The sequence below is a fragment of the Xenopus laevis genome, chromosome 7L, assembly GCF_017654675.1.
Source record: "Xenopus laevis strain J_2021 chromosome 7L, Xenopus_laevis_v10.1, whole genome shotgun sequence".
Taxonomy (NCBI): Eukaryota; Metazoa; Chordata; class Amphibia; order Anura; family Pipidae; genus Xenopus; species Xenopus laevis.
In genome coordinates this window covers 26374949-26387680 of record NC_054383.1, presented here as the reverse complement: position 1 = coordinate 26387680, position 12732 = coordinate 26374949, and the positions used below count along the sequence as shown (strand labels likewise).

At 39.8% G+C, this 12732-nt stretch overlaps 1 protein-coding gene across 12 annotated transcripts in view; it reads right to left on the bottom strand.

Moving 5' to 3' along the window:
- Positions 1-12732, bottom strand: part of btrc.L (beta-transducin repeat containing E3 ubiquitin protein ligase L homeolog) — a 117789-nt gene that overhangs the window by 55680 nt on the left and 49377 nt on the right. For 9 of the 12 annotated variants that reach the window (XM_018225243.2, XM_018225237.2, XM_018225240.2 and 6 more), the window contains one exon: positions 4510-4587. The exons of the other annotated variants lie outside the window; for them this stretch is intronic. In XM_018225243.2, the coding sequence (XP_018080732.1) occupies positions 4510-4587 (78 nt within the window). The remainder of the gene's footprint in view (positions 1-4509; positions 4588-12732) is intronic. 12 annotated transcript variants of the gene reach the window in all.

Genomic DNA, 12732 nt, shown 5'->3' with positions numbered 1-12732 from the left:
AAGTCTATGAAGGGTGTAAGAGAGAGTGAGTGAGTGTAAGAGAGAGAGAGTGAGTGAGTGTAAGAGAGAGAGTGAGTGAGTGTAAGAGAGAGAGAGTGATTGAGTGTGAGAGAGAGTGAGTGAGTGTAAGAGAGAGAGTGAGTGAGTGTAAGAGAGAGAGAGTGAGTGAGTGTAAGAGAGAGAGAGTGAGTGAGTGTAAGAGAGAGTGAGTGTAAGAGAGAGTGAGTGAGTGTAAGAGAGAGTGAGTGAGTGTAAGAGAGAGAGAGTGAGTGTAAGAGAGAGAGAGTGAGTGTAAGAGAGAGAGAGTGAGTGTAAGAGAGAGAGAGTGAGTGTAAGAGAGAGTGAGTGAGTGAAAGAGAGTGAGTGTAAGAGAGAGTGAGTGTAAGAGAGAGTAAGTGTGTGTGTAAGTCCCTTCTGGGTTTTAAGTAGGACAGGCCAATACTGGAATAGAAATAATAGCTTATACGGACATTAGATCATGCCCAATGTATTATGGCCACTAGCATATCTGCAGTAAAACATTCGAGGCCGCAGTCTTGCTGAGCAATACTGTAGTACAGTAGGCGCCTATACTTAAATACAACTATCCTGGGTACCAAACCAAAGAACTGAAGATATATTATAAAGATGGAAATGGAAGGCAGTTATTATAGATACAGGTATGGGATCCGTTATCTGGAAACCGGTTATCCAGTCAGCTCCAAATTACGGTGGTATCGAAAAGACTCCAAATATTTAAGAATGCTTTCCTTTTTCTCTGTAATAATAAAACAGTACCTTGTACTGTATCAAAACGAAGGTATAACTAATCCTTATTGGAAGCAAAACCAGCCTATTGGGTTTATTTAATGTTTAAATGATTTTATAGTAGAATTTAGGTATGAAGATCAGAAAGATCTGTTAAACAAAAGCAATAGTTGGGAGAGTCTTACTGTTAAGCTGGCCATAGATGTAAAGATCTTTAAAAGATCTTTTCGTTATCGTGAGACCACGATTATCTCAAAACGATAGTTTAAAAAGTATGGTTTGTCCATCAACTAAAGAGACTAGTTCAGGCAAAATTGCCAGGAAAACTGAGTGGAGCTGCCTGCTTAGTGCTGCAAACATAGATAGATTGCACTGGGACAGATAAAACATTTTTTAACTTGGCCGATCAATTTTCTGACGGATGTCGAACGAAAATGTACGATCGTTCGATTCCCACTAACTTCATGATAATTTGACGGATTGGTCGGACTTCGCTAAAATCGGTTGTTCACCAAAGAAAAATCTTTGCGTCTATGGGGACCTTTACTTGATACTGAAAAAGAGGAGCCCAAAAAAAGTCTTTATTTAGGACATAAGCCTAATAGAATAAATTCTCCAGAAAGATCTGTTATCTGGAAAACCACCAGGTCCTGAGCACTCGGGATAACAGGTCCTATACCTGTACCATCTATTTTACATTTCAAGGCATAAGGGCACCATGCTCTCTGCATTTAACATTAACAAATCCCCTTCCAAACAGTGGCGTAACTAGATGTTGCTGGGCCCCACAGCAAATTCATTTAAGGGCCCCCAACATATCCAGTGTTTGTCCTGTTTTACCAATATATGTCCAAATTGGTCATCAATGAGAGCCTGATGGGGCCCCCTGTACCTCCTGGGCCCCCCTGCAGCCGCAGGGTCTGCTTCCTCTGTAGTTACGTCCCTGCTTCCAAATCAAGTCGGCTTTTATTGACAGAAACAGAACAGGCAGAAGCTGTAAGATCAAATACTCACAGCAAACAAGGGGTTAAGAGGGCAAGCACTGCACTAATATTTGCCAAGGATCTGAAATAGACAAAACTGAGTGGCTCAATATTATGAATAAAAGACGGGGGTTTAAACATCCTACATGGCCCAACATCTTTTCTTAAGCCATTAAGGTAATCATGGCCAAAGCAGCATGAACAGCCGCCCTTTGACCCCTTCTTTATGGCCAATAGTACCAGCGCTTACAGGGGGATCAAAAAGGTCAGACACCAAGGGAGCGCCCACCACAATGTCTTCATAGAAGACAAATAATTCTCACTATTAAAGGAAAAGAATAAAAGCAGATGGCCCGGCAATAAATTTACAGACTTTTATTCATTATTTTCCTAAACAAGGTAAAGGGCTAGGACCCCTGCAGACCTCCTCCTTGTCCATTAGTAAAGGCCAGTGAGATGATGGTCTTTAGAAAGCACACAACTTCCAGCCCCTCTGCTCTTAAAAGTATTCTTCATGAGTATGCAGTATGTGTGCTAGCGAGAGTTTTAGTGCACTCTCACCAGACACATTTTAATTGAAAAGAGAAAAAAAAATCATACAATATTTACAGGATATAATAAAAGTGATCATTCTGTCCGGATCAAGCACAGTCAAACTGGGAATTAGAAACTGCAATGCTTTTATAGGAATCATTTAGCCACTGGCTGGGGGGTACGGAGCTTTTGCACATCACCGCGTTAAGAAAAGCAGATTGAAAAAAAAAAAAATCTTAGAGGCCAAGATTCAAAAGAAGCAGCGATCCAAAAATTCAAGCATTTATTTTCCAAATGAATCCAATTAGTCCCACGTGTGACCTGCTCGCCCATCTGCAAGTGCCGGACTTAATGGGCGCCATTCCCTCTCACTTCAGTTTGACGTATGAGACAGATAAATTTAGTTTAATTTCCAGCAGATCCGACTATCCATTTTCCAAATGAACCATCTGGATCGGCCTATTAAAATTAATTTATAACCTTACACAAAAAAAAAACATTTGTTACTCGAAACTTGCCAAAACTTATAATTGTTTTAGTGTCTTGTGATCAAATCCAATGCATTCTGGGACCCCTTTACACGTGGGTTTAAAGGGACAATTGATAAAATAAGCAATTTATTATAAAAGCACCAGCATGTTTATAATTTTATTGCAGATTATAAAGCGTGTTTGAAAGAGTGGTGGTTACATTAATTGTTTCACCATAGAGGCTTCTGCTTTAGTGGGATTATTAGTAAGGCAACGTCCAAGAGTTGGCAGAAGGATGATAATAAAGGCATTAGGAGTTGCAGCATGGCCCATAGCTCCTTGAAGTAAAGGGAATAATCCTCCCTCCTAGGTAAGAGGCCACAGGAAGAATAGGATTCTCCAGCAACCCTATGTAAAGCACCAGTCTTCCATGACCAACCATACACTTTTCCTATTCCTTCATCCACTGGCCATACCCTTTTCAACTGACCCACCTGTAACACACACTGTGGTGCCAACCAGACTCCTTTCCTTACCTAGCACCACCCACAATGTGTTTCCTTCTCTCAAACAGCAAAGGTTCTTCTAGTACCATGCTCTACAAACCATCAACTGTCCTTCATGTATCCACTTGTTATGATCATATTTGCTTCCTCACTATCATATTATATATTCAGTGATCCATTTTCCAGACGCCCATTCCCATCATACACATTGGCCCTTTTCTTTCCCACTGACCTAATTGAAGTGTCCCCTTATAAGGGCTGCCACCTTTTCTGGGAAAAAAATTATAGGCCTTCCTATATTTTCTATCAATCTTCCCCATTAATACATTTGGCATTGAGCATCATTTTTACCATTACAGTGGCAACCCTACCCCTTGCATTTCTGTATAGGACAAATTCTCTTGCTTTTGCCGAAAACATCTGCAGTGCTCGCATTCCCTTCTTTTCTCATGACCACAAATAAAACTACATAACTTTTAGTGAGTTGCGGGTCTGGTTTTCCCCCACACGCACCCGCCAGAAGCCCAACCTCCCTCCACCTGCACACCGGCTTCCTTTTATAGACCCGCACCGCCCTGCTGATGACGTCACAAAAGGGGAAGGGCAAGCTATAAAGCCGGAAGTTGGAAGCAGGTAGTTGAAGGTGGCGGGCAGGGAGAGCAGGAGAAGAGGTCAACACCCACCTGCGAAGAGGAGTGTGAGGTCGGCCCGACCCGCACATCACTACGATCTTTCCTCTGGACACAATAAAAGGGCAGGAGTTACGGCATGGCCGGATCATAAGAGAATTGAAAAAAGTTGTGCTATGTGGGGTGGTTAGAGGTAGATTGGAAATCCTAAGGTTGGCTTCATTAGCCCTCAGAGACCATTTATCCCCGACACTCAAATAGCAGTAACAGGTTGTTGCTCCCAAGAAGGCCATAGTTTAAGCTAGTCTAACCACAAACATCCATCTATGTTGTAGTTTCCTAAAAGTAACTAGGAGCTACTGCACTTGTTTAACAATGACTCGGTCATTCACGCTAGGGTTGAGGACAACAAAACCTCAATTCGCTGAAGGGTGTGATTTTGTTAGGCAACCCAATAGCTCCCCTAAAACAGACCTTACATTACAGCAAAAGCACAAACACAGGGCAGGAAAATAAAAAAGATGGCTGCCTGACACTCTAATAGCAAGAACCTGCCAGCCCATGGATTATATTGACTTGGATAAAGACATTGTAAACAAAATTATAGCACTGAAGATACTAGTCCCAAGGTTTGTGGTACCTGTCTAAGTGGGTTTTTCTCTGGTATAATCTTCCTAGGCGGTTCATCCCGGTTACAGTCTTCTCTTTCTGAGGCCGTCTGTAAAAAGAAAAAGCTTTACTTTTAAATACAAATATCTTGTTAAAAAAAACAAAAACAAAACTAATTTGTGGCTAGAAGCAGAGATCAACCAGCCAAAGATAGCTGACACTACAACATCCATGTTCTAATTAGAAACAAGGAAATGGAAAAAAAAAACAAAAAAAAAAAAAACTAAAAATGCGGTTAAAATAAAATGGGTTTGTGCTCTTGCAGGTCAGCACATATTGTGTTCACATGAGCACAAAGAGAGACTATATAGTGCAACCTAGGGTACTTATTTTCTTGCTCAGCTTGAAGAAAACAAATAGAGCACCAACAACAGAGACAATGGCTTGCTATTACCCGTTATCCCCATCATGCCCCACTGTTAGCAATTGTTTTAAGCTGGCTAAGGATGGGACAGCAGGAGGAGGATAAGATTGTTGTGTTTATATGTATAAAGGTTAGTAACAAAGGGGAAAAAGCAAGCCACTTGAACATGTCTTGATTACACACAGAGAGCAGTTCTCCGCCCAAAAACCAAATAGACAAAAAATAAAATTCAGATTTGTCGTCTCTTAATCAGGGAATAAGCGAACAATTTTGCGGTCTAAAGTGATATTTATCTGCTACAATTTTATTTATCTACCGGAAATATAACTATCAGTTTAAAAAAAAATAAAATAGCATGCGTATCTATCATCAGTCCTATACTTTCCATTACACATATTCTTTCAAACTCAACAGTTGCCATTGCAAATAGAGAGAAAAAGACAGTGTGCTGGTGTGCGTATTCAGTCAACTAAGAACTAGGCCTGGCTGGATCAGGCACGAGTCCTAAACTGACCAAATAGTGCTAGCAGGTATGGGGATGTTGGTAGAGTTTCCAAATGAGGGACAGCTGGGAGTTTAAATATTCTTACCTAAGATCAGTTCCCTTGCAAGAATAATGACCAGTTCTGCCTCAATGACTAAAGCTGGCCATACATGCACCGATAAAATCCACACAAAATGTGTACAGACTTATTTCTATGTACTATGAAATAGGTAGGTTTGCTGATCGATATCATCTGCCAATGCACCATCTTGGCTGGTGTAATGTACATCAGAAGATCAGTAAGTGAAGAGGACCCACAGCTCCTCTTCACTTTCCGCTCTTACAATTTTTGGCATTTTGGCATGTGTTTGATCTGTGTGATGGTCATAGACAGAAACCTTAGTCTGGTCATAAGTGGAAATATTCGATCAATTAGGAAGGTCCCCAAAGTGAGGATCTTTGCTTGAACTGGCCAGGAGGTGGTGATCTTTTGGTCTGTAGGCCACAGATTAGAAGACAACAGGGGCATCTATCCATGTAGGACTGCACCAACAGCCTGATGAGTTTCTCTCCTAATCAGATTTTCCAACCTGTCAGATATCTGCTTAATCCATGGCCAGACGTGGTTATAATTTTGGCCCTTACTCTGGCACATGTCAGCCCATGTATGGCCACCTTTGTTTGAGTTGGAATGCTTCAGTTTAGTCCCTCTTATTACTTTACTGTGATTTTAATGTAATCGGATAGTTTACAAAAAAAGGAAGTCTTTAATAATATATACTGTGTAATACAGGCACTTTACCTTTATTACACTGTATACCTGTATACTATCCAGAATACTACCCTAGATTTTTCAGAAAAGGGATCTTTCATCAAGCCAAGTCTGCTAAAAAAAATAATATTTAAACATCAAATAAACCCAATAGAGTTGTTTTGCTACCAATATGGATTCCTGCAGTTTAGTCGCCATCAAGTACAAGTTGCGGTTTTATTATTACAGAGAAAAAAAATAATTTTCAGTAATCATATGGTGGAGTCTATGGGAGTTGGCCTTCCCATAATTCTCAGCTTTCTGGATAATGGTTTACCCATACCTGTATTAACAGAACATTATATACTTATGGCACAATCATATAGACCAAAAGAATTCCCTTTCAGCATTCCACATTATAGGAGTTGTGCACCTTCCAAACATTTTTTTCAATTCATTTGTATTTCAATTACTTTCCATTATTTATTTTTTACAGTTTTTCCAAAATCTAAGTTTAAAGTTGAATGTTCTTGTCTCTGGTGTTGGAGTCTGGCAGCTCAGTAATTCAGGCGCAGACTCTAAACTGTTACAATTTTGCAACAATTAGTCGATACATTTATCAGCAGCATCTCTGGAGTATTAGCAACTATTGTATCAATTATAACAGCTGCCTGTAATGAACCCAGAGATACTGCTCAGCAGGGACAAATATAAGAAATGTATCAACTAAATGTATCAATTAAGCACAGTTTACAGGGTCGGCGACAGCCCTTCCAGGGCTGCTTCTGAAATGACACTTTACAAAAACGGTCACACATAGTGATGGGCGAATGTATTCACCTGGCGTGAATTCCCGCGATTCGCCACCGGTGAATAAATTTGTGAAACCGCCGTGAAAATTCGCCGGAGTCTAAAAAAAATGGATGCCCCCAACTGTTTTTTTGGACGCCGTCACAATTTCGCCAAAAACGCAGGCTGGCGTCCGAAAAAACAGGCGCCGGTGTCAAAAACAGGCGCCGGCACCGTTTTGCGAATTTTTCACCGTTTTGATCAGTTCGTGGGAAATTCGAGAATTTTTCTCCGTTTTGCAAATTTTGCTGGAAAATCGTGAATTTTTCGGCGAAGTGAAACGCCACAAATTCGCCCATCACTAGTCACACATAGAAAATAGAAAGTCATTGCAAAAAGTCTTTTTTCTGATGATCTATCTGAAAACAATTAGTTGTTTGAAGGTGAACCATCCCTTTAAGTCAGGTATGGGACAGATTATACAAAACACTTGGGATTTTCCGGAAAGAGGTTTTTTTTTTGTTTTTTTTTCATAAATTGAATCTCCGTACCTTAAGTTTACTAAAAATTATAAATATTGAATAAACCCCAATAGGATTATTTTGCCACCAATATGGATTCATGCAGCTCAGTTACCATCAAGTACATGTTACCGTTTTATTATTACAGAGAATTTTTTTTTCAATTTGAATTTATTTTCTTAAAATGGACAATGGGCTTCCTGTAATTTAGAGCTTTCTGGATACTGGATTCCATGCTACAGTAGTTTACAATAAAGAATGCAGTGTGACGAAAAGTAGCCCCTTTGGGGAGTAGATTTGGGAGATTAAAGAATGTTTAAATTATGTTAAGGCCTACAAGCTGAAACAGTTTGCGGCTTCTAATTTGGTTGCACCGTAATTCAGCTTCCATCTGTTTTCCTTGTTCTAAATACCCACTGCACATTGTTGTCCTGTAAATGCTTCTTTAATGCAGTATAATCTATTAAATTATTTTCTATTAGACACTCTCCTTTGAGCGCAAGACAAAGACATTAAATGGTGTTATCTCGAACAACAAGGGCACTTGAAATATGGTTGGCAGTGGGGGGGCGCATGGGAATAGCCGCTCTACAGCCGCATGCATGACCTTTTGATATACAAGACATGGTAAAAAAAATAACATTATCAGCTGTGCTTTGGCCATACCCAGGGCAGGAGCTAATTTATTGCCATTCACCGATAAAGGATTTTTTGGACGTTATTTCTGAATCATTTACTCAGCATTTAAAAACATTTAAGGAGTCGGATTATCTGATGGCGAGGCTATTTGCATGTTTCAGAATCCTTAATCCTATTTGGAGTTGTCAGTGAGGCATGATGCAAGCCTTGGATAGGAGAATCCCAATCTGCTTGGCAGATGGATAGGTTGGGTTATAGCAACAAAACGATATTTTGCCTGAAGGCACAATTCACTACACTGTTAAAATGATATCAAGCCTCTGTCAAGCTGAATCGCTTGGATCTGCTGCACAAAAAAAAAAAATTTAATAATAAGGGGGAGGACCTACAATTTTTTTTAAATAAAAAAGGAGAAATGAAAGCGTTAATCGCTAGACGTTTTATGTAAAGCTGAATGGTTCCAGCGTGCGTGTTCTTGTATAGCTGTACCGCTGGAGTAGAGTTTGCATGCTAATATAATCATTCTCCCTCCTGAGACATTAGCAAATAATCAAATGAAAAACAGGATCATAATTTACTGAGATTCGGGCAACTCTCTATGCAAATTTGACTTGTTATTGCCGCTGCCTCGTTAATCTATCTGAATGCCTTTGACAAACTCCTTTGATTTATTAAGTCATGACAAGTCCAATGTGTGTATATTTTGCTAGATTGACGTTATCATTAAGAGTGGGTGGACTGCGCACACTTGAATGGCTGATATTATTCGCTGGTGTCTCCTGCTCAACAGCTGAGCATCTTATTCTCACAAAGCCCCCAAGCGCCAGGCTCATCCGATCTACCCATCCATTCATCATCTCGATGTTAATTGGCCCAGGCTTTAAGCAAATTTTCAACACGATTTAAAGGAATGATGACACTGATTACTGACCCTCTGCCATACGGTGCCTATTGATTAACCTGACAGAGATGAGGAGCTCCAGGGAAACAATGTATATAGACCTTTAGAACAAAAAAAGGGGAAAAACCGTGTGTGTGGGGGTGTGTTTAAGGTCGGAACATTTATATTTATGAACTGCTTATACAAGACTTTATCATTGCTGCTCTGCATATCGTCTAAGGGTCACCCCAACACTGTCAGTATTTGGGTGAATATCCATTTCCTTTTTGGATAATTAAAGATAATGTAATGCTAATCAAACTTCCATTATACATTAATTAAAACAAGTCAATGGTTTAAAAGCTATTTGTTAATGTAATTGCAGTTGAAAGCAGTAGGCGTTCATCCCTTTCTTTATGCCCATACTATAATAATGCAAGGTCTACTTTTAGTGATGGTCGAATAAATTCGGCAGACGAGAATTCGGGGCAAATTTCCACGTTTTGACGACGGAGAAAAAAGTCGGAAACTAGCATCACAACCATTGCGCATCAACATTATTCTGACGCCCATTGACTTGAACGCCGGACGTCAAAATTGACGCGGACGTCAAAATTCGTGTTTTGCATGCTGTTTGCCAGGAAATTCGCAAATTGTTCAGCGAAGCAAAATGGAACAAATTCGACCTTCACTAATGATGTCCTATTAGGATGTACATCCATAAAAGCATTGTTACAATTCTGTTCCAAGGAAAATATTACTTTAATATTGATTTATGAGAAAATGTATATCGCTAACAAACAACTATGTAACCTTAACTTAAATATTTAAATGAAAAGCATGAACAGGAGGGCAATTTAAACAAACTGTTTGTTGACAGTGTCTTGAGATCTACTGATCACCAGCTAAAAGTCTACTGGTAGATCTTGATCTACCTTTTGGGGACCCCTGCAACAACTAAAAATGTTGAGGTATATTGAAAAGTTGCTTACAAATTACATTTTTTTTCATTATGCAAAAAAAAAATCGTTAGACATGCTTTTAAAATACCTTGGTTGGACTTTAATTAATTAACCATTAATTACTTACTTTTCTGAAAGGGTAAGTAAAGCCTCGTAAAATAACACATCTTAGTTTTACATATAGTATTGGACCTCTGTGTGGCAATCAACAGCGCCCTGTCCTATGCCATTCTTTATTCTGCCAACTGGGGGTGGCTGCTTCAGGGGCCCCCACAACCCCCCTCCGGCTCAGAGGAGTGTACCTTATTTCCTCTACTTGCAGCCACAATGAGGTCCAGCTGGAAGGTCAGAGGGCAGCAGGTCTGGGTCGGCAGGCCCACTGGGTTTTCTCCCAGTGTCCCACCGGCCCAGTCAGACCCCGATTCTCCCTGCAAAACCCTCTTTTTCAAAGGCCAGGGTCGAGCAAAATTCGGGGTACCAACTCAACGTCCTGGCCATCTGAGGTGCATGTGTTTTGGTAACAAATACCCATGGGTGGCACATGGTGCATAAGTTAAAACCCAAGAGAGCAGAAGAAAAAAGGGCACATTTGAGGAATCAGAAAGGTAAGTGGGTCTTTGATGGAGGGTAGCACAGTACTGCTGGTGTGGGGATCGAACAGAAGAAGCAAGCAAGCAATTCATCAATCACGTTTAAGCTGGCAGATCATTATTTCATGTGTAATCACATTAGAGTTGATCACTCAAAACAGAAAATCTGGTCAATTAATCATCACCACCAGCTTGGGCCCTTCGCAACATGAACCGGTCCAGGAAAGCACGTCTTATACACCAATATATATCCAATATACAATTATGGTTGAGGTGTGGCCAGCTTTAGTTTACAATTACTTATGCTGATCATGGTAAAACAGAAGCGGACTACAGCCAGTGGTGGCCAAGACTCTTAAGCTGGCCATAGATGTTGAGATTTTGAAAAGATCCGATCATCATCATGAGACTACGATTATCTCGGAACGATCGTACGAATTGTCCATCAACTAAAAAGACCAATTTGCCAGGAAAACAAAGGGGAGCTGCCTGCTTGTCTCTGCAAACATAGATAGATTGCACTGGGACCGACAAAGATTTTTTAACTTGGCCGATCAATTTCCTGACAGATGTCGGCCGAAAAATCGTAAGATGTTCGATCATTCGAATCCCACTAACCGCACGATAATTTCGAAGGATTGGTCGGACTTAACTAAAATCGGTCGTTCGGCAAGAGAAATCTTTGCGTCTATGGGGAGCTTTAGTAGAACTAAAAAGCAAAGTAAGCAGGAGTTGGACATCAACAAAACAGTCTCTTACATCAAGGACACTTAACCTTTAGGTTAGGACACAAAATTGGGTCGTCATGCCGTTTAGAGTGGGGTTCCATGAGCCCCGTTAATACAGTGAAATTTACTATCCGTACCGTCAAGTGTAGGAAAAAATAATTAATTCTGAGCCACTAAACAAAAGAACAAAGCTCGATTCCAAACATAATATGGATTTAAGGAGAAAAAGGCTAAGAAATTCTGGTCTACATCAACAGAGAGGACAGAAGGTTATAAAGAAAGTCACCTCAAAAATATGAGGGGGAAAAAACAAACAAACAAAAAAAAAAAGATTAATATAGTCTGCACCACTATACTTGTTTTGAATATAAAGGATGAAAAAGCAAAATTCAAAATAAATCTAGAAATGTGTTCAGAACCAATTTGATGATTAAAGTTTGCCCCTAGTGAAGTTGACACTTGCTTGTTATTAATTAGTTATACATGGTCACTTCCAAAAAGTTAACCAATAACATGTGTCCATTTAAGAATAAAACTACAAGAAAATTATATACGAGCCCACACTTGACGGAAAGGAAAGGATTTTGTCATTTCATTAGCAGCTCTACATAAATGTGAGAGCTGCCATATTGTTTGTCGCAGCTTCTCAGCATTCTCTGTGGCCTGTGAACACAACCATCTATTTCTGATCAACAGATGGTGCCATTATAATGATGTCAGGCAAGTCATGACAGCATTGAAGATGCCATTATGCAAATAGAAAATAACCTTCAATGTGCACAATAATCTATGCCCTCACTCTAAGGGAAATTAAATCAACAAAAACAGAGCGGAATTTTTTGTGCAATATAATGTTTTATTGAGAATTCTTTACAATATAACCTTTTAAAACCACTTCTTGGGAGATTAGAGAACAACTCTAACTAGAGAGTAGATCCTATGTTGCTGGCATGCTGATACTTCTATGCCAGTTCCATAGATCCTACAATTTCTGACAAGCAAAGAGTCGACTGACATACTTTTTTTTTGGTGGTTTTAGTAAAACAAGCCTATAAAAATGTTAAAAATATGCACAATATTTATAGGCAAACAGCACTGCAATTACTTGACAGATTACAAAGCAAAAAAGTAAAAAAGTCAAATGGACATACAAGTTTCCTTTACCAACAAAAAGTATACACACACACACGTTTTTCCTAGATATAACAATTTCAACATTCAATTGGAGCCTATACTTTATGTTATGAAACGATACCCCATGTATAAGTCTACTTCATGTAAGTAAAAGGTAGAGTCCTGCGCGGGTCCATTTTTTTGAAACAGTACCCGCAACCTGCAGTCTTATCCGCTTGGACCCGCTACCCGACCTGACAGTACCTTATCCGCAACCCGGACCATCAAGAATCAGGAAGTGCTGTCATTGTAAACCGAGAGACATCATCAGAAGTAGGCGTGATCAGAAAAAAGGAGTAAAAATCGCTATTCT